Source organism: Octodon degus, unplaced genomic scaffold (assembly GCF_000260255.1).
Source record: "Octodon degus isolate 3935 unplaced genomic scaffold, OctDeg1.0 scaffold00264, whole genome shotgun sequence".
Classification (NCBI taxonomy): Eukaryota; Metazoa; Chordata; class Mammalia; order Rodentia; family Octodontidae; genus Octodon; species Octodon degus.
Window position 1 is genome coordinate 211,263 of NW_004524840.1, and position 20,710 is coordinate 231,972.

The 20,710-nt window shown below is 38.1% G+C and overlaps 2 protein-coding genes across 3 annotated transcripts in view; one reads left to right on the forward strand and one right to left on the reverse strand.

Annotated features, from left to right (window-relative positions):
* Nucleotides 1-2,049, forward strand: part of Usp16 (ubiquitin specific peptidase 16) — a 34,719-nt gene extending 32,670 nt beyond the window's left edge. Inside the window, exons 18-19 of the mRNA XM_004646327.2 lie at nt 938-1,094; nt 1,203-2,049. Of these exons, the coding sequence (XP_004646384.1) occupies nt 938-1,094; nt 1,203-1,327 (282 nt within the window). The 3' untranslated portion in view covers nt 1,328-2,049. The remainder of the gene's footprint in view (nt 1-937; nt 1,095-1,202) is intronic.
* An 816-nt stretch (nt 2,050-2,865) lies between these two features.
* Nucleotides 2,866-17,417, reverse strand: Cct8 (chaperonin containing TCP1 subunit 8). Of its 2 annotated transcripts, XM_023706571.1 has the most exons (16): nt 17,281-17,417; nt 13,927-14,017; nt 12,697-12,776; nt 11,797-11,946; nt 11,149-11,329; nt 10,990-11,051; nt 10,311-10,448; nt 8,191-8,369; nt 7,166-7,232; nt 7,005-7,092; nt 6,811-6,926; nt 6,168-6,239; nt 5,279-5,443; nt 4,636-4,755; nt 3,385-3,486; nt 3,003-3,083 (listed from the first exon to the last, which is right to left on the reverse strand). In XM_023706571.1, exons 1-15 carry the CDS (start codon nt 17,338-17,340, stop codon nt 3,397-3,399), a joined length of 1,659 nt encoding a protein of 552 aa, XP_023562339.1. In that variant the 5' UTR covers nt 17,341-17,417; the 3' UTR covers nt 3,003-3,083; nt 3,385-3,396. The 2 variants fall into 2 exon arrangements, with proteins under 2 accessions (XP_004646354.1, XP_023562339.1); XM_004646297.3 differs by lacking the exon at nt 3,385-3,486 and having other exon boundaries at nt 2,866-3,083.
* Nucleotides 17,418-20,710: the final 3,293 nt, after the last annotated feature.

Genomic DNA, 20,710 nt, shown 5'->3' on the forward strand with positions numbered 1-20,710 from the left:
GAGAGAGAGAGAGAGAGAGAGAGAGAGAGAGAGAGAGAGATTAAAAGGGAATTACAAACCTGTTTATGGCCATGTCAATCTCTTCCAATGTGCTATCATTTTTACCAAAAGAGCAGCTCATTTGCCAAAAACTACACACACGTGTTCTATCTATAATAGAAAGAGAGAGGGAGAGAAGACAGCTGTCTCAAAGGTTTGGTATTTTCAGGTTCAACTTTGCATTGAGCTGAGAAAGTCACTTTACGCCTCTATTTCTAAGAGTGCAGTGTGCTCATGTGCTGTGAATGTTTTACAGGGAAATAAAAGAAAAATGGCAGCATCCCTGTCACACTGAAAAATTGCCGTGGTATACACTGTGTAAATATTTACAGAAGTTGGCAGCATCTTTGTGCATAAGTCAATTTATTTTGTAATGTTCCGTTGCAGTGAGTGTCCTTAAAATAACAATACTGGTGTACGAGGCCAGTGTGAGGACAAAAGCCTGTAACTGCAGCACTCAGAAGGTTCACAAGTTTGTAGTCAGCTTGGGTAACATAGTGAAACTCTATCTCCAAACAACGAACCAACCAACCAACCAAAAAAAAAAAAAAAAAAAAAAAAAAAAAAATTAATTTTGTTAAAAAGCCTGTAACTGCAGCAGTTGAAGCTGAGGCAGGAGGAATCCCAGTGAGTTGAGGCCAGCCTGCATTGCATAGCCAGATCTTATAAAGAAAAAAAAGGAAAAGTGGTAATTTTCAGATTTAATTATTAAAAGTCTGGAGAGTTAAGTTGGTTTATAAGCCAGAGGACAATCCAGAAGTTGTATAAAAGGGAGAAAATAGATTCAGAGTCACACATACGTTTTTATACTAAGTAGATGTTGAGACTATAAATGGTGTAATTTCTCTTACCAGTGGTAACATGTAAGTGGGACTAAAGCTAACTTTTATTTTTAAAGAACGTTGCTGAAGAAAATACTAGAGTACTATATTCCTTATATGGAATTGTTGAACACAGTGGTACAATGAGATCAGGGCATTATACTGCCTATGCCAAAGCAAGAAGTGCAAATAATCATCTCTCTAATCTTGTTCTTCATGGTGATATTCCACAAGGTAAGCTGTCTTGGAAAATTAAGGCATTTAGATTTGGCAAAACTAAAATAAAATGAGCCTGAATCTCTCAAGTTTATATTTAACTAACTTCACATTTCCTCTTGACAGATTTTGAAATGGAATCCACCAAAGGGCAGTGGTTCCACATCAGCGATACCCATGTGCAAGCTGTACCTGCAGCTAAAGTCCTGAGTTCACAAGCTTACCTCTTATTTTATGAGAGAATACTGTAAGGACAGTGTTTCTTCTGTAAGCCTTAATAGCTTTCTACAGTGGCTGTATTAACAATAAAAAAATTAAGACTATAGATCATGTTCACATGACAGAAGAAATCGTATTTAAAAACCGAAGGGAACAAATTCCTAGAAAATTCAGTGGGTTGTGTTTTTTTTTTATTCCTGCTTTGTTTCTGGAAATTTGAATTAAGTCCTCTGTGATTAGTATGTGGGTGGTGGGTCACGACAGATCAATAAACTGACTTACTCCCAAAACCTGTTTTATTACTTACAAAGTTACATGTACTTATCTAATTAGGTAATGGTTTGAGACTAATGAAACTTTATTATACTGCATTTCATTTTATAAAGGTATTTGGCATAAATTAATGGTATGTAGGTACCAACCAGTGTATAGTCAAGAGAAGTCTGTGGTCCTGTTATATACAGTGGGGATAAACTGTACCTGCTCTGTGCTACTCCAGCTCATCCAGAGCACACCTGACACGCTGAGCATCTCACACCTCAAACTGTAATCTGGTACCAAGCCCATCTTACGTCAGCAAACTTCTCCCTTCTTTGACAGGGAAACCCATCTTTGTCAAAGCTCTAATGAGATGCAACATCCCTACTACTCAGTGAATTTACTTGGAAGAACTAGCTAGCCATATTGCTTCCAAAATTCCTGTGAAACAGCAAAAGCTATTGTTTCAAACACTTATTTAGGGGCCTATATATAACCAATCAATATCATAAAAACTAGTGTAGGGCTGGCCAGATAGCTCATCAAAGTGCCTGCTTAGGCAGAGCACAGTGGCAGGGGTTTGATCCCTCCTTGGCGTGCTGTGCCAGCCCTGCCTCCAGGGCACATGGAAAGGATAATTAAGACCGCATGGTGGTGCATGCCTGCCAGCACTTGGGAGACTAAACAGAATCACTGAGTTCGATCTACAGTCACATCCTGTACCAAATACATTTTAAAAAAGGTGTAATGTAGCATTTTATATAGTTTTTCAGTGTGGGGGCTGAATCCAGAGCATTGCAAGGTGTTTCACCAGTGAACTGTAATCTCTAGTCCCATGTTTTTGCTTTTCAACCCTCCTGAGTATAAGGTCTTAATGAAAGTGGGTCTATTTTAAGCAAACTTACTTAAAGCAGACATGTCAGAAAATACATTTCAGTTGTATCATAAACATCTTTTTGTACTTTGTCACTAACTTTGTTTTCAGTAGATCATGTATTGCAAATGAAAGAAATCACTGTTCTGGGATTTCCAGAACTAGGAGAAAAGCACTGGAGATGTGGCCCAGGGTTTGACAAGATTTGCTGTGAAAGGCTATATAAACATTTTAGGCTGTCTGGGCCCATATGAGTCTTCACAACTCAACTCTACCATTTCCTATACGAACCATGTGGCAGTATGTAATACGGTGATGGCTGTATTTCAGTAACTTACAGAAATGGGGAGTCAGGCCACTAACTACTAAATCCCAGTGACTATGATTAACAACGTCAAAACAAACAGGTCCTTTAGGTCCAGTAACAACATCAGGCACTGAGGCTTTAACAGTAACAATGTTTATTACATCAGCTAAAGGAGCAAACACACACTCTTAATTTAAGGAGAGTAAGAAAACAGTAATCCCTAGAATACTACTACAAATGCTGGGTTCATCTATAGTAAAAATTAAGCCAGTCAATCATTTTGGTCATCATCCCAATCCTTCTTTCCACTTGGAGGCTTGGGCCCACCAGCTGGTTTGGCCATGATGATCTGCATAACAAAAACCAGATAGTATGCTTATAATAAACTCACCTTCAAAGGAAAATAAAAACACTTCTCAATCAGCCTTAAGAGTAAGCAATCCTCTTAAACAATTTCTTACATATTGCATATGAAACAGCACAAAGTTTGCCAGTTTCCTCTTTGGAGGTTATATGCTGAAGTTTTAGTGTGAGAAAGCTTCCCACTTTTGTGGATAAGCAGCAACAAAATCCATACAATTAGTGAATGACATTCAAGACATGCACTCGGATAAGCAAAACAGGAAAATATCTTCATGCATCACTGGCACCTGATCTGATATTTATGCATGAGCATCTTGCCAGCCATCTTTATCCCAGTTTCCTTGTGGTTTAGGAGCTTTGGGTCCACCTGCCAGTTTTGCCACTATAATCTAAAGTAGTTGATAAATACAGTTTTAACACACATTTTCAAGTGTCTTTGAGAACCATTCAAATAGCAAGAAGAGCCTGATCCAAATACTGTGCTCCCTGATAATATAAAATGTATACTACAGCCTCTCTATACAAAATCTGCTAACCCAACATTTTAACAAGTACAGTTATGTAACACTAAGATTTACAGCTCACAACATGATAGCTTTGGGCTGAAATGCATTTATTTCGGTGAAGCTACACTAATATAGTATTTGTTGCTTTCTCACTTTATGTGATTTAGAGATCTTATGTTATCAAAGTTTGTTTTAAGTAATCAAAAGATCTTAAATCTAAATCTGAGTGAGCAGAGGATTTGGTTCAGTGGTAAGAGTTTTTGTCTATATGTGTGTGGTAGCCCTGACTTCAACGTATGGCAGGCGTTATTAAAACTGACTGCTGGGCTTCCTTTGGTTTCTGGTTTACTTTAGTTTTTAGCAAGCTCTTAGGTGGTAAAGATGTTTATGACTGGGGACTGTATACTTTTACTACTCTAACCAATGATTTAAGCTTGATTTACAAGTTTTTCCCAGAAGGCATACTGCATAAAATCAGGTACAACTGGTTCTAAGGCTGTAAGTTCATTATACTAATACAAGCTGGCTAATATAGTCACATTCTCCAGATATGGTTACGCAGAGTGCATAAAACGCAGTAACAACAAACTCTTTAAGTTTAAGGTTGACAAACTCAAGACAGGTTTTACCATACTAACTCAAAAAACCCTACCAACAGAAAATGGTAAGAAATGTGATCTTCAAAACTTTTTAAACATTTTTTAGAACCCCAAGGTACACTTACTGAGAAAAAAACCACACTCACGTCCTCTCATCTCATCGTAGTTCTAAGGTTGGTAATCTATATCCACGTCAGGGTTTTATGATCGTTCTGTATTGTGTTATTTTTTCATTTTTCCTCTTAATATCACCTTTGTAACTTAACTACCAACATGACTGTATAAAAGGGTTCTACAACTGGTTTGAAAATATAGTCTACATCTTGTGGGATACTTTCTAAAATAAGGGAAGTGAAATTCTTAAACACAGTCATACCTATGTATGACTACAGAGCCATACATTTTCAAGATCGAACTTTTGCTTTTTGCTTACCTGATCAACTCTAAGTACAGTGACTGCAGCGTTAGTAGCCAACTTGATAGCCCAGTATTTTCCCAGATAAGTATCTAGAACACCAGCCTCCAGCATGTCCTTTACTGCAGGAACTTCAGCCTGGAAACAAAATCATTCCCACCTTTATCTGAATTTTTTTTTTTTTTTTTTTTTTTTTTTTTTTTGCAGAACTGGGGATGGAACTCAGGCCCTTGTGCTTGCCAGGCAAGGCTTTATTCTACTGAGCCATCTCCCCGGCCCCTGAAATTCTTGTATGTGAAAATATGTATACTCAACAAAAACCTGAACAGCTTCTTAAACTGTATTAGACAAAGAAAGCCTTAACAACTATTACCCCATACATATTATATAAAAAATTTCCCCTTATCAAATCAAGTAAAAGCTAATTTTAAGAAAGCCATCTGGGGGGACCACCCGCTCAGGGTCCCGCTCCTGTCCCTCTCTAGGATAGCTTTCTTTCTTCTAATAAATATATTCTGTTCATAAAAAAAAAAAAAAAAGCCATCTATTCACAAATCTGATCACTTTTCCTCAGATTTTCCTTTCACACATATTGCTTCTATTTTTAAGTTCTGTATTCACCAAATAAAGCAATTTATTATCACAGTGTTTTTCCACATACCTCAATATCTAATCCCACATTTTTATTTCCTTCTTGATGCACTGCATAAAGTTTAGAGATTATTTCATTGGCCTTAACTCCAGAGTTCTCCGCCAGTGCCCGTGGGATAGCTTCAAAAGCCTCAGCAAACTTCTTGATAGCATACTGTTCAAGTCCAGGACATGTCTGAAACAAAATGTGTTTATTTATTCACTTTATTCAATAGCAGAAAGAAAATCAATTTGTAAGTCTTAATGGGTTCAAATCTCAGCCATGTCCCTTAAAGCGTCAGGATTTAATCCTTTGCTGTATAAAAGAAGTGGGTTAAGAGAATTCTTTACATTCCTTCAGCTCCCAAACCCTGCAATTCAGAAATAGAGGTATACATATACACCTGCGTGTATGTAACAGTTTACATGGTGATCAAAATGTATAGTGAATGTCTAAGAAAAACCTATTAAAGCCATATTATAATGAACCCCCCTCAAAATCTTCCCTTTCACTTCCAACACACCTATCCCATCATGCTCAGCATTTTCTGAAGCAGTTCTATAAGACATGTTGTCCTCTCTACCTCAATGTAATGCCACTTGGTCGCTCTGGGTCCCCCAGGAGTGGAGTCTTACAGGACAGAAAATATTTATTGTACAAGAAAGCATGCTCATAGCAGACTCTGGATTCCCTCTTAAAGCTGCTTTTCCTCCTCTCATGTTCACACCTGCTGCTGGAACACTTATTTCACCACATTGGTTTGGACTATACATGGCTGTATCCCCCACAGAACTTGGAGATGGAAGTTGCTCAACAAACATTTGTAAATAAATGAACTGTTAAGTGGGTCACAAATAATGGGACTTTGTATGGAGGTCTTGGGGGAATAAAGATTTACTTAACAATTAAAAACTTATACCTCTCCGTATGATGTGATCTGTTTGGCCAATTCAATTTCTGTTGCGCCACCTCCAGGTACAAGACGTTTATCCTGTAAGCAGTACCAAAAAGAGGGAAAATAAGATCAACAGGCAGTTTTCTAGTCAGATTCCAGTACTCTACCAGACTAGAAATTTTTTTTCAGAGTAGAAGTTTTGAATCAGAGTATGTTACATCAAAATTTCTTTTTTTTTGGGGTGGAACTAAAAAAAAAATGATGGTGTTAGATGATGGTGACTGAACTCAGACCCTTGCACTTGCCAGGGAAGCACTTACTCTACTGAGCCATCTCCCCGGAAAAAAGTTTATTTCAAACTCGGAAAAAAATAAAGTAAAATTTCTTATTATACCATCTGGTATTTAATAACGAAGGACCAAAAATGGAGAACAGGACCAGAACCATCTTTTACCTGCATTTCCACACACAGAATTAAGAACAGTGCTGAAGATAGGACATAATAAAAGCAACTATTTGGATGAAAACAATTGAAAAAAATCACTTTTGGAGGTAAAAGTCTTAAATAAAAAACATGCTTTGCTTTCAAACCCATTCTGAAATTGCCATAATGTTCAGAAGTCAACTTTTTAAAACAAATTTACTGAAGATTACTGCTCATACTGACCCTTGTGAGAACTTTGAAAGTGTTAACACCATCATCTACTGCTCTTTCTATGTCATCCATTAGATTGTCAGTAGAACCTCGAAGTACAATAGTAGAAATGGCACCATCTTCTTTTTCTGTCAAAATATATTGGAGAATTAGATAAAAGAAAAACACCTCACCCTCATACAACACATTTTCCCACGACTACCTACCATGCTTAAAAACCACCACCTGTGTGTCTCCAACTTCTGAGAGGTAGACGCTGTCACAGTGTCCCATTTCTTCAAGGACAGGAGGAGTCTGTAAGACAGTAACTGTGGTAATAACATTCCATAGGTTCAATTATCTTTTTAATGTTTTCTAGAATACATACCAATCTAGGAAGAGCTGTAGCACCAACTGTTTTACACAGTCTTCTAAGATCCCATTTTGAGTTAAGTCTTTAAAAAAAAAAGCAAGCTTAATTAATGAATAACATTTTAATTCCACCATATACATACATGGTATAGTGACTAAATTAAGAAACTATGCACCAGCTCCCAAGTAACATTCTTGACTCTGGATTTAAATTTGAACATACCTGAATTGTGCTGGGTTCTGAGGTCAAGAGGCCAATTTTTTTTTTTTTTTTTTTGCGGAACCAGGGATTGAACTCAGGTCCTTTCGCTTGCCAGGCAAGTGCTTATTCTACTGAGCTATCTCCCTGGCCCCTAGAGGCCAATTCTTGATGCTAAGAATGAGCCCAGCCAGAAATGCACCTAAAGTTTGTCACACACTTTCTGACAACTGGGAGAGGTAAAATCACTTTACAGAATCAGGGACTTATATTTCCAAAACACCAAGGAAATAACATATATACTGAAAATTGCTTGATCTTGTGCAATATATACTGAAAACTGCTTTATCTTGTGGAGTCATACAGTATTTGTTCTGCAGATTTGAATAATGGTAGATGAAAATGGATAGGGAAGTCAGTTGTCTAGCATGCCCCATAAATGTATTAATGAGTTAAAAGGTATCTCTCTGACTATACTCTGGATAACAGGCAATGTACTATGATCTCTTATAACTGTTCATTCTGCCTGGAATAATATTCCCTCTCCTTCTTCAACAATATGTACTGATTCAGTCCTTTAGTTCTCAGAAGCATTATGGAAGCACATACTTGTAATCCCAGCACCTGGGAGGCTAAGGTAGGAGGATCACCAGGAGTTCAAGGGCAGCCTGAATTATAAAGTGAGATCTTGTCTCCAAAAAATTGTTATTTCCTATGTCTCCAGACTTAATTCCTTTCACTATTTAACTATTTGTACTTTCCCTTTATTAGATGTCTTCAAGCTATTGAATTTTTAGTTTTACTACCTAAAATCATTTATAATATTAGTTAATAGCTCTTACCTCACCAGCATGATATTATATTTGTTTGCATAATGAAGAGCCATGTCTGCCACTTTGCCACCTGTGACGACGACATTTGCACCAGTATCAGCAATAGCTTTGACTTGTGCATCCATGAGATTTTCTTCTCCTTTACTAAAGTTCATCAATTCTTCAGCTGTCTTTATCAATACTGTTCCCTGGCAAAAGAGGCAAGCAAAATCTTTATAAATAGCACTTCACTGTCTGTTATTTCAAACAAATCATAGGATAACATTTTACTGAAAAAGGATTTTTTTGGGGAGAAAACATGAAGGTAATTATGATGAAGCAGAATACAAAATCTATGAAATTAAGACATTCAGCTTGCTCTTAGGATCCTCCCCCCACTTGCTCTGATAGGAAAAGGCTGGGAACACTGTTATTTTAGATACATAGGACAGGTATCCTGGCCCTTGTCTTTTATAAAGATCAGCTAGTGTCATCAAAACAACAATGCTGTGGTTGTCAGGCTTTTCCTAAACTGTGGACTAAAACACTACCCCCTTTCCAAATCCCGCAGAGACTTTTAAAACCAAAACCTTGAATTTCAAGAATGCTAGGGTGTGGGGCTGCTCCTGGCTGAGGGCCATCAGCACCTAAGGCAGGAACATGGTGGCTGCAAAGAAGACAAAAAAATCTCTGGAGTCCATCAATTCTAGGCTCCATCTTGTTATAAAAAGTGGGAAATATGTGCTGTGATGCAAGCAGAAGCTGAAGATGGCCAGACAGGGCAAATGGGTCATCCACGGCAACAACTGCCCAGCCTTGAGGAAATCTGAAATAAGAATACTATGCCATGTTGGCCAAAACTTAGGTGTCTACCACTACAGCGGCAATAACATCAAACTGGGCACAGCATGTGGAAAACAGCATACTAGAGTATGTACACTGACAATCATTGATCCAGGTGATTCTGCTATCATTAGAAGCATGCCAGAACAGACCGGTGAAAAATAAACAAATAGAATTTTTCACTAATAAAACCTGCCAGAGTTTGGAAAAAAAAAAAAAAAAGCTAGGGTGTGATAGTACACACCACACACAGCTATCCAGCTACTTGAAAGGCTGAGGTTAGAGATTCTCACAAGTGTGAGAATATCTCAAACCAAAGAAAACTTACCCAAACCAAGAAATAAACAAAAAAGAGAGGAGAGAATGTGGAAGAGAATGTGGAGGATGAAGCCAGCCTCTGCTGACTGGAAATACAATGTTTTAAAAATGACTCATAATTTTCAAAGTACATTAACATTATTTTTGGTGTCAGAATGCTACCAATATTTTAGAAGTATTTCTGAGCCAGGCGGGATGGCACACGCCTGTAGTCCCAGCACTTGGGAAACTTAAGCAGGATCCCAACAGGTTCACTGGGAGTTAGAGGCCAGCCAGCCTGGGCTACACAGTGAGTCGAGACCGGCCTGGACTACATCGGGACTCTGTCTCCAAAAAAAACAAAAACAAACAAAAAAAAAGTATTTTCATGAAGAGCACACATAATGCTCATATTTGTTTTTTACTTGCTGTACAATATCAATGATACTGCTACCCTTTTTTTTTTTTTTGGCGGAACTGGGGATTGAACTCAGGCCCTTGCACTTGCCAGGGAAGTGCTTATTCCGCTGAGCCATCTCCCCAGGCCCTACCACCTTTAAATATAAACCTGGTTTACAAATACATATAATCCTGCAGATTTTTTATTTTTTAATGTATTTAGTACAGGGTCTACGGGGTCTCACCACACACATCCAACTCGGTGATCCTTCTGCTTTCAGCCTCCCAAGTGCTGGGATTACAGGCTCATGCCACCATGGCCAGTCTCAATGCATTCTGGGGGCAGGGCCAGCATGGCATTCCAGGGATCAAACCCAGGTCCCTGCATCTACCTAAGGAAGCACTTTAATCTGCTGAGCTATCTGGCCAGCCCTTTTTTTTTCTAATACTGCAGTTTTTAACCATTATGAAATAACTGCTTTCAGAACAACTCTACTTTTTTTTTTTTTTTTTGGCGGAACCAGGGATTGAACTCAGGCCCTTGTGTTTATTCTACTGTGCTATCTCCCTGGCCACCCAATATTTACTTTTAAGGTCTGAGGGCTACGTACCTTAGTTTCTGTTATCATGCCATCAAAAGGACACGAGTACACTGCAATTTTTGCATCCTTGACAGATGTTACATCACCTTCAGTTTCCTTCTTAAAAACCATGCCATGTAATACTGAAGAGGAAAAGATACCAGAGCCCTACGGGTTGAATATGAAACCATCACTAAGGTTTTATTTTTATATACCCTAAATTCTTTTCTAAAAGTAAAACATCAACACAGAGACATACAGACACAGTGTCAAGTAGTGGGCATAAAAAAGGACATTCTGCTCAAGGCAGGAATCACTATGGGAATGAGCCACTTTGAAGGAGGGGAGGTCCTTTACTGTACTGGGAAGAACAAACGCAGATAGTGATGGTGCTGAGCCATTTATTCACCAGCTCACAAAGTACAGTTAATTCTTGGTATCAATATACCAGGAACAGCTATCAATACAATATTGTCAATCTAAGAAGGACGGTGGGCAGGACATGAATGGAGACAGAAAATGCATGGCCTATGTAGAAAGAGAATACACATATTGTTATGAGCTAAACCCAAATACATTAGCAGCAGCATACCAATGCACAAACCCACCCTATGTTCTGGCACACAAAATACATAAAGGTAATGTCTAAAACAGGAGACAAGATTTAGATTTAGAATTACGATAATGTTATTGCACTTTCTAAACTTACCAGAATTTTACAAACTCTGATGTTATCAACATTGAAATGGCCGGAGTCAGGAAAAATAGACACTGTTAAATAAAAGACACATCAAAAACATTAAGAAAATATCTTATTCACGTTAAAGATCTTTATTTTCAATGTTTGCAATTACTGCTAGTTACTTACCACATGCCTGAGCAATAAGCTTGGCTAGAAATGCTTCATTACCATACTGTTTACTCATTATGGAGGTACGAAGCAAAGCTGACACTTCCTCAACATCCCGAAGGTTTTTTGCAGAACAACATACCAAATCAGGAAGAATTTCATGGGCTTTTCTGCACGCTATTTCATACCCTTCTATAACCTAAAGTACAAAGAAAAAACATTTATTTAAAACACATACTTTTGAGATGACAAAGCAGCATATTCTGGTAATCCAACAAACATGCCATTTATTTTCAATATAAAATGACAAAAATAACAAGCATAGCAGAGCCTAATAATGAGTATAGACTCTGATGACAAATCTGAATCCAATTAGTAGCTATAGGATTTGACATTAACTTAAATTCCACTGTCCTCATTTAAAATAAAATAGGTTTAGTAGGCTTCACTAATAAGATGCTTTAGAGGTTAAGATGATACCTCACATGTGAAACATGGGTACTACAATGCCTAGCAGAGTTTATCACTTAATAATGTGAGCTACACCTTTGATAACGATTCTGTATTTAAAATCATATACATATATGTATGTATGTGTGTATATATATATATATATATATATATAAATAAAATTAAATAGGAATAAATTATTAAATAAACACCTGCCTCTGAAACTGACAGGCCAATCCTAAGAAGTTCTTCAGCCAATTCCAGAAGAGCTCCAGCAAAGACCAGAACGAAGTTTGTGCCATCTCCAACCTCTTGTTCTTGCATATGAGAGGCCATCACGATCATTTTTGCAGCAGGATGTTGTACCTGGTATAAAAGGGAGTGCCAAATAAAACATTAGACTCTTAAAGCAACACACAATCATCTCCTCTGTATATTAAATTAATAAGCTCCGTTTTCCCTACACAGGCGAGGTTAACTTCACTTGATCACATTTATGAACTATTATTAGGCTGGCAACAAGAAAATTTAAATCCCTCTAGGCCTGTCAGCACAAATGTACCAATACAACTACAAAGCACATCTTGTGATGCCTAGTTATCCATTACAGAGCTTCATAAGGTTCTGCATATTATGTATTTCCTGTATTAAAGATAAAAGTGATTCCAACTGCTGAACCTGAACACTTAAATTTTTCAGAGGAACTATAACAGACACCATTAAATTTGGTGAAGAGCTGCAGTATTAATCTTACTATATGTTCTCGTAAGGATATCATTAGTATTAGTGAAAAAAAGCATAGATTTTTTTCTTAAAAGTGCATAAAAAAAAGTGTATTCAATTTTTATATAACTTTATTCTCAGGAGTTAATTTTAAGTACTTTTCCAGAAATAAGCAAGGAGTAACTACGGACAGCAAAAAAACTGAAAAAGTCAATACTATGGTTTTACTTTTCTGATTCTATTCCATACTCTAATATCTCATGAGAACATTACCATTCACTATAACAAGTTTCTCCACAAATACCTTGTGGAGCTAAATGTATCCCTGAGAACATTTTGTTATTTAAGATACTAGAGAAATTAATTTTGGGGGTTGCTTTGAAAATAACTTACTTCTAGCTCTCTTAAAATAGTTGCTGCATCATTTGTCACAAATAACTTCTCCAGGTGGTTGATAACCATTTTGTTCATTCCTTAAAAGTAAGTCAAAATAGAAAAAATATTATTATGCAATTCCTTCCCCAAATGCCTAGGAAACTTTAGTCAAGAACTAAACGTGTATTTTTTTTAAAGTGTTACAAAAATTCAATGCCTATTCTCTAGTCTTCAGATCTAGTTCAGAGTCCCAGATTTTCTCTGACTACACATGTGTGTACTTTTCCTGCTAATCTATAATATCCAGGAAGAAGGCAAAATCTTACATTTTTGCTGACTGTTACGATATCTGAACTAGCCTGCCATGCAGCAATGCTCAATTATTACATATTAACATGCACACCAACAAAATAATCCATTTAGAAGTATATTTCTTGCTTATTCCATAAATCTGTATCTTAAATTCTATTAGTTTTTTTAAACATATTTAGGAAAGAATCTACAGAGTCTACAAGCTCTCACTACATAGATCAATCTTGTAGTGATTCTCCCGTTTTAGCCTCCCAAGCACTGGGATTACAGGTGCACACAACCACGCCCAGTCTCAACTGCCCTCTCAGTGCACCCTGGGGGTGGGGGCGTGGCCAGCACAGCAGGCCAGGGATGGAACCTAGGCCATTGCACTCTGCCTAAGCAGGCACTTTAGTCCGCTGATTAAATTCTATTAGTGTTTGAAGGTAAAACAAGAGAAAATTTTCTCAATCTATGCTTTTTTTCCCCTGAGATACTAAGGAGTGAACCCAGGGCCTCTGTGCTGTTATACATACATACCCAGTCTTTTAAATATATTTTTCATTTTGGAACAGGGTCTTTCAAAATCTCTAAATTGTTCAGGCTGGGCTTGCACCTGGAATCCTTTCTCAAGTTTTCCAGAGTGCTGGGATTATAGAGATCTGTGCCACAATGCTGGGCTCCTGTTACTTTTTATAAAATAGTTGGTCAGCCTTTGTCACAATAAGTATTAAGTACAATGTCATCAGTGAAAATGCCTTAATTTTTATCCTCTCAACAGGATAAAAGTTAGTATCTGACTATTTTTCTACAGATTTGAATGGTTGATAAAAAAGAAAAATATTGGTATCACTGAACTATAACTTTCCATTAAAGCAGTAAATATAGTACCCTTAGAAAAAATGTCAAGAGCAAGTACACAAAATTCAATTACTATACAAGCATAAATCTGATTACCGTTTGGTCCATATGCTGTACGAGTGGTTTGAGCAAGCTCCTTGCAAGCTTGTATATTTCTATACACAGCCTCTTCTAATCCTGAAAAATGCTGTGAAACAAAACCTCTTAGGACAATGAAACAAAAATTTTCAAATACTAGTTACTTTAAAACACACCAACACCTAAGTATCTGGCACAAGTGGTATACAGTCTGGTCACAAATCTTAGCTTTCTGGCTAATTACAAGATTACCTTACCTCAGGCAATTTTTTGTCGTATGTAAAAAGGACAGTAATAATAGCTTTCTGACAATACTGCTGAAACAATCGTCTAAAATTTATATATGCCAAATGTGATACCTGTTTTTTTGTTATTCATAAGTAATACAATTTCCTCACTAGTTGTATGACCCTTTTTGAGAATCAGAGACCAATTTACATATCAAATCATAAGGTATATTTTTAATGCAATACAAAATATAGTAAGAGTACTAAGTCTGATGAAAGGATATAAAGCATTTCAGGTAAAATATCTTTTCAGGGTTTATTATTATTTTCTAACTAGAAGTTGAAATGCGATGAGAACTTGTCTTAAGGTCTTAGCATCTGAGCTTTGAAAAACCAGTTGTTCCATGTTAGTTGGAAATTCTCATTTAAATTGAAATATACCCCTAAAATGTGTAGGTATTAAAGTATAAAAACTACTGAATGCTCTTTTGAGTTACAATGTAATTCCAATGTGTACATTCTGAAAAACAGAATCATCCATAATTATTAAAATGAAAATTCACATTTTACACTATACTTGAGTTTGGATATGCCTGGGCCTTCAGATAGGCTTTAAGAACTTAATCTTCATGTGAACATTTTTCTATATACTCAATACCCAATATAGTAGCCACTGGCACATGGAGGCATTTAAAGTAATTAAAACCTAAAATACACTTCAACTGTACTACCCACAGCTGAACAGTGACACACAGCAGATATGCTACTCAGAGGTAATAAGAGTATTTCTATCACTAAACAAGTTTTATTGCGCAGTACCACCTTACAATGTAAGGCATGGCTTTTATAATATTCCAGAAGAAACTATTAAGAATGACCACTACTTTAGCAGAAGTGCCTTCAGTACTAAGGGTTGGACGCCTGCAGTTACACTAAAGTCTGAGCTGTGGTACTCTTTCCTCTCTCACTCCCATCCACTGAACCAGCAGCCAGCTTTCTAACAAATCTGATCCCATCACTCCTTTAATAGCTTCCCATTTCTTTTACAACAAAATGTAAAACCCTCTTCAGGAATACAAGCCCCTGCTTGCTTTATCCTGTCTTACAGCTCATAAATGGAATTCTTACCATTTAAAAATTATTAGTACTCATTTGCAGTACATAGTGATCACATTCATCTTGGGGAGCTAGTACACACACATAATACATCTTTTTTTTTTTTTTCCTTTGGCGGAACCACGGATTGAATTCAGGCCCTTGTGCTTGCCAGGGAAGCTCTTATTCCACTGGGCCATCTCCCCGGCCCCCATAATACATCTTAATTCCGACCTCTTACCTTCCTTTTTTTTTTTTTTTTTTCATGTAGCAAAGTAATATGTATTTCACAGTATTATTGTAATACATAGTATTGTCTTCAACTAGTTACTTACCTTCCTTTTGAAAGCTATACAACTCTGTACCTTTCCTATTTTGCTAATTTTTCATTTACTTTTTAAAAATGTATTTTGTTGTGGGTGTCACTACACAGCTCAGACTCCTAGTGATCCTCCTGTTTTCAGCCTCCTCAGCACTGGTATTATAGGCATGCACCAGCTGGACTCTGCTGCCAGCTCAGCACACAAGGGGTTGGACCTGTGTAGCATGTGGTGCCGGGACTGAACCCTGGTTCCTGGGCTTAGTCCGCTGAGCTATCTTGCTGGCCCTGTTAATTTTTTTAAACAAGTCGAACTTATTCCATCCTCAGACTTTTTACACTAGTGCCTGTACCACTTACCTCTCTAAACTTGGCTTAGCCTTTGATCATAAACCACTTAATAGCTCTTTCCTGAACATTTTGCCTTTTCTATTCCTGGCCCTTCTTTTTTGGGGAGTGGGATGGGATGGGATGGGGGAGTCACAGTACTGTTCCTGCCATTTTCTACTACAGTTAGTAGTATATTTATTGTTACTCAAACTTCTCCTTTTTGTTTATTTGATTTTTCTTCCCCTTCGAAGCTCTAAGAGAGCTGGGACTTTTCTCTTTCGTTACAGTCCCCTCATTACCCAGTTACTGAATTAGAAAACAGCAGCATTTGAATGACCAGTAATGTTTTGATATGACTTCAGCCTAGGCATTTTTTGTGAAGGAGCTTGCATCATTTTCAAAACTTCACTGACACATTATGCCCCGCCATTTATTTAGTATAGACAAGGTGTCTCCAAAGTTCATCGTACAAGAAGCCAATTCCCAACCATTAAAGGCTCCCTCCACCTCCCATGAAACTTTAAATTCAACCATCCTCATTTCAACTAAGCACAGGAAATTTGGGAGACAAAAAGGAACAGCATTAGGAACACAGTCCAAAATAAATTTCTCAGTAGGTAATACGATATTACAAAATTTATGAGAAATATTATGCTCCAGATCATAAAACAAATTTAATGGGGCCAGGATGTCATTTATCCTTCGGACTACACAGTAGGTCAGACACAGGCACTCAGAATGCCTTTTGGATCAACTACCTCAGTGTAAAACTAAAAACAGACCCTGAGACAGGGTAGAGTTAGGACAAGCTAGCTAACGTTAAGCCGGGACAGAAACCCATGCATGTGGATTGTGTTAGCCCAACGCGCACTGCTTCTGCGAACCAAGTCGGGCGCCTGCTTTTCGTTTAGAAGCAACCAACCAAGAACGAGCCCTGGTTCCTAAGCTCCCCTTTTCCGATCTCCTGCTCCTTGGCCCATCTCATGCTGCCACCCTGCCAACCCGCTGCACTGTCCCCAGAGCAACTCCATTTGCGTTATTCACCTTTACTCTCACAACTCCCTTTCAGCGTGAGAGCCCAACCAGTTCCCATTTATGGACGGAGGGAAAGACACACTAGCCGCTTCACGCTTGTCCTGCTGTAAGTGTCAAGGCGAATCCTGCAGCCTCGCCCCTCACCCCCTCTGTCTGCTCATCGATCCCGAATCCAGGAAGACCCGAGATGACCCGGGTCGCGGCGGCCGAGCGTCCCGAGCGCAACTCGCTTTTCTGGAATTTTCTCTTTCCCCGCCCGTTCTGCCATGGTAGCACACCCAGCCAGTATGGAGGCCATTCCCCTTCGCTGCGGCCGCTGCAACCCAAGCCGGCTTTCCCGCCTCACCCTCTTGTTTCAGCTCTTACTTTCGCTCCCTCCTTGAGCATCTGGGCAAAGCCCGGGGCCTTGGGGACGTGAAGCGCCATGGCTGGGGAGCTGAGAGCGGTTCACGCGCTCACTCACAAGGTCCGCAGGAAGTAACGCGAGCGCACAGCCTTCTGGGGACGCTGCGCGCCTACGCCTCACGCTCCTCCCCTTCCTTCCCAAAGTACCTGTCCCTAGTCAAACCTCGGTCCCTGAAATATCGCGAGAAAGAGAGCAATTCTCGCAACCAGGACCGGTTTTAGGATCGCAGATCTAAAACGTCAGACCGAATGTAGAGTGATATGGCTCTTCCGGCTGGCTGGCGAATTTATTTGAGAGTCTCAATAAATTCCGAGGCTGCAGCAGTTGGAGAACTACTGCAATAGATGAATCCTGAACGATTGAGCAATTTGATTTTTCGTGGATTAAAAAAAAGTCCGGGGTGATGGGATTACCCACAAGGAGAAAGGAGAAAGGGGATTGTGCATTGTATTTTTTAGTCAGGTTTCTGCCCATTATTTTATCAGCTAAACTAATTATGGATTTGAGCGTATGTATAATGGATTTTTGGGTGAATGGGCTTGGAAGAAAAGCATAAGGAAGCGTTATTTGTGTCCATAAGTGCCTTATCTTTTTAAAAGTATGTTAAAATTATGATTTTCCTTTTCCCCTTTCTTTATATTTTTGTCTGCAATCAAACACATAGCTGGTTTCAAAAAAGTTATCACAGTGAAAGTAATCCATTCTTCTTGGAGAAAACATAGAAAGCATATAACAGAACGCTTTAGTGAGTCCCTAAACTTGGGTGCACATACATTAACTTTTTCTCTGAAGTGTGCCTTCAAAGAAAAAATTAGTGTGACTTAAGAAATAATTAAATATAAACTAGATATGGTGATGTAGGCTTCTAATCCCAACACTTGGAGAGTTTGAGGTAGGAAGATCCCAAGTTCAAGACCCCCCTTAGTGATGTAGTGAAACCCTGACTCAAACAAAACAAAACAAACAAAAGGTCAGGGTTGTAATTTAGGGATGGGGCTCTGCGTTCAATCCCAAGTACTAGAAACCAAATCAAAATCCATGTGTCAAATGTATCATTGGTTATATTTTTTTCCAATAAGTATTTACAATATATGCTTATGAAAATGGCTAGCTGTGGTGATGCATATTTATAATTCCAGGATTTGGAGAGGCTGAGGCAAGATGCACTGCAAGTTGAAGCCCAGTCTGGTTGCAGTTTAGTGACTTTTAGTGAGACCCTGTCGCAAAATAAAAAATAAAAAGGGCTGGAGGTGTAGTTCAATGTGAAGGCTCTGGTTTCAATGCCCTGTAGTGAAAAAAAAAAAAAAAAGAGGAATTGTCACGTATGTCAAGTGTATAATGATATCATTCATTGCAAATGTTTGTAACAAGAATTTAGAATATGTAGTTATGCAAATAACACACACTTGCCACTGTCAATCAAGTGGCGTGTGTATCATTCTTTGGGAAACATTGCAACAGGTCTGTGGTTCTCAACATGTGGCTGAGGGCCCTGTGATGCTATCAAGACCTTCTGGAGCCTTCGGGACAAAAGCATTTTCATAGTGCTTACATATTTTTGGTCACCCTGTGGGGAGTTTTCTAAAGGCCTATGTGATGTGGAATATTAACTACAGTTTGAATGTAAAAGCTATGAGAAGCCAGTGTCTTCTATTAAGCCACATGAAAAAGATTTGTGAGCACATAAAAACACTACTATTCTTGTACTTTTCTCTTTGTTTTTGAAAATGGTTATTTTATTTTTTTAAATTTTTATTTATTTATTTATTTTGTGTGTGTGTGTGTGTGTGTGTGTGGCCAGCTCAGCCCACCAGGGGGCGGGGCTGGCTGGCATGTGGTGCTGGGGGATTGAACCGCGGTCCCTGCGCTTTGCTTTGCTTAGCTTAGTTTGTTCTAAGTAGGTGCTTTAGACCAACGAGCCATCTCACCAGCCCGAAAATAATTATTTTAATAACAATATTTATGTGAACATGTGATATTTGTTACTTTTTTTTTTTTGGCAGTACTGGGGGATTGAACTCAGGACCCTGTGCTTGCCAGGCAGGCGATTATTCTACTAAGCTATCTCCCCAGCCCCTTGTTACCATTTTTTTTAAATTAAAGTTTAGAAATTTATCAAGTAGAATTTATACTATGTTAATTACTGGTAGCTATAAGCCATGGGTTGGTTACTTTTTGATGCTGAGACAAAGTACCTGATGCCAAACTTAAAGAGGGACAAGTTTATTTAGCTTACAGTTTGTGGAGGTTTTTAGTCCATAAGCAGGTGCCTACAATGCAGGGTGGCATGGCAGAAGGGTGCCAGACAGTTCATGGCAGCAGAAGACAGCAAAAGCTACAAGAGCAAAAGGGAGGAGAGCAGGAGAGGATTCTGACCCTTACATTGTGTGTAGGCTTCCCACCCTAGAGTGGGCATCACTCATACCCATACTCCTAACACTAGACAATGAATCAGTCACAAGATTCGATTCAGCAACCATTGAAAAACACTTCCGCTGACATGACCACATGAGGCTTTGAGGGGCATCCAGACTCACACAATAACAATCCACATAAAAAAAAAGACTTTGAGCTCAATATTTTTAGAAGTCTAAAATTATTTTTTTCTCTGAATCAGGAATTGAACTCAGGACCTCTGGTTTGCCAGGCAGACACTATGCCACTGAGCTATAGCCCCACCCTAGAGTCTAAAATTCTAAGACTGCATGGTTGGAGAACTACTATGGTAGATGATCCTGTACAATAGAATAATCCAAGATTTTCTTGCGCATTACTTAAAAAATAAGTAAAAACTTGTCTAACCCAGAGAGAATAAACAAATATATCTGACACAAAATAAAGTTAACGAAGGCTTAAAATGATGCTTGATAAAATCTAATTAAGAAAGAACATAAATAATTAAATCTTGCTATAATTTATAAGTAGACCCTGGAAAATTAAATTTGAGAATAAAACAATTTTTCATTAAAAGTTTATAATTAAAAATTGATCTTATGTTAATTTTAGTACCAGTAAACAGGGAATGAAGAAAATAAAAATTCATCTAAATCTTGTGTATGGTGATTTATCAATGAATTAAATTGATTTAATTACTAAGAAGGATTTTTTTAGATGAAATTTATTAATTTTACGTGGTTTGGGTTAGGCTATGTTTATGATAGAGTCAAAATATCAAGGACAAAATTTCTATGGGTTCTAAATAATGGGCTGTGTATTCTATGCCCAAAAAAAAGAAACATAAATCCTTAATGTGGCTTCATGGCTTTGGTTCTGGTTCCTGCTTACTTCACCTGTGTCTTCTCCCTTTGGTTTCACCCTGTCTTCCAACCAAATTAGTTCCTGCTGCTTTCTTCATCTCTTACCTCAGGGTCTTTGTCTTTACTCTTTTTT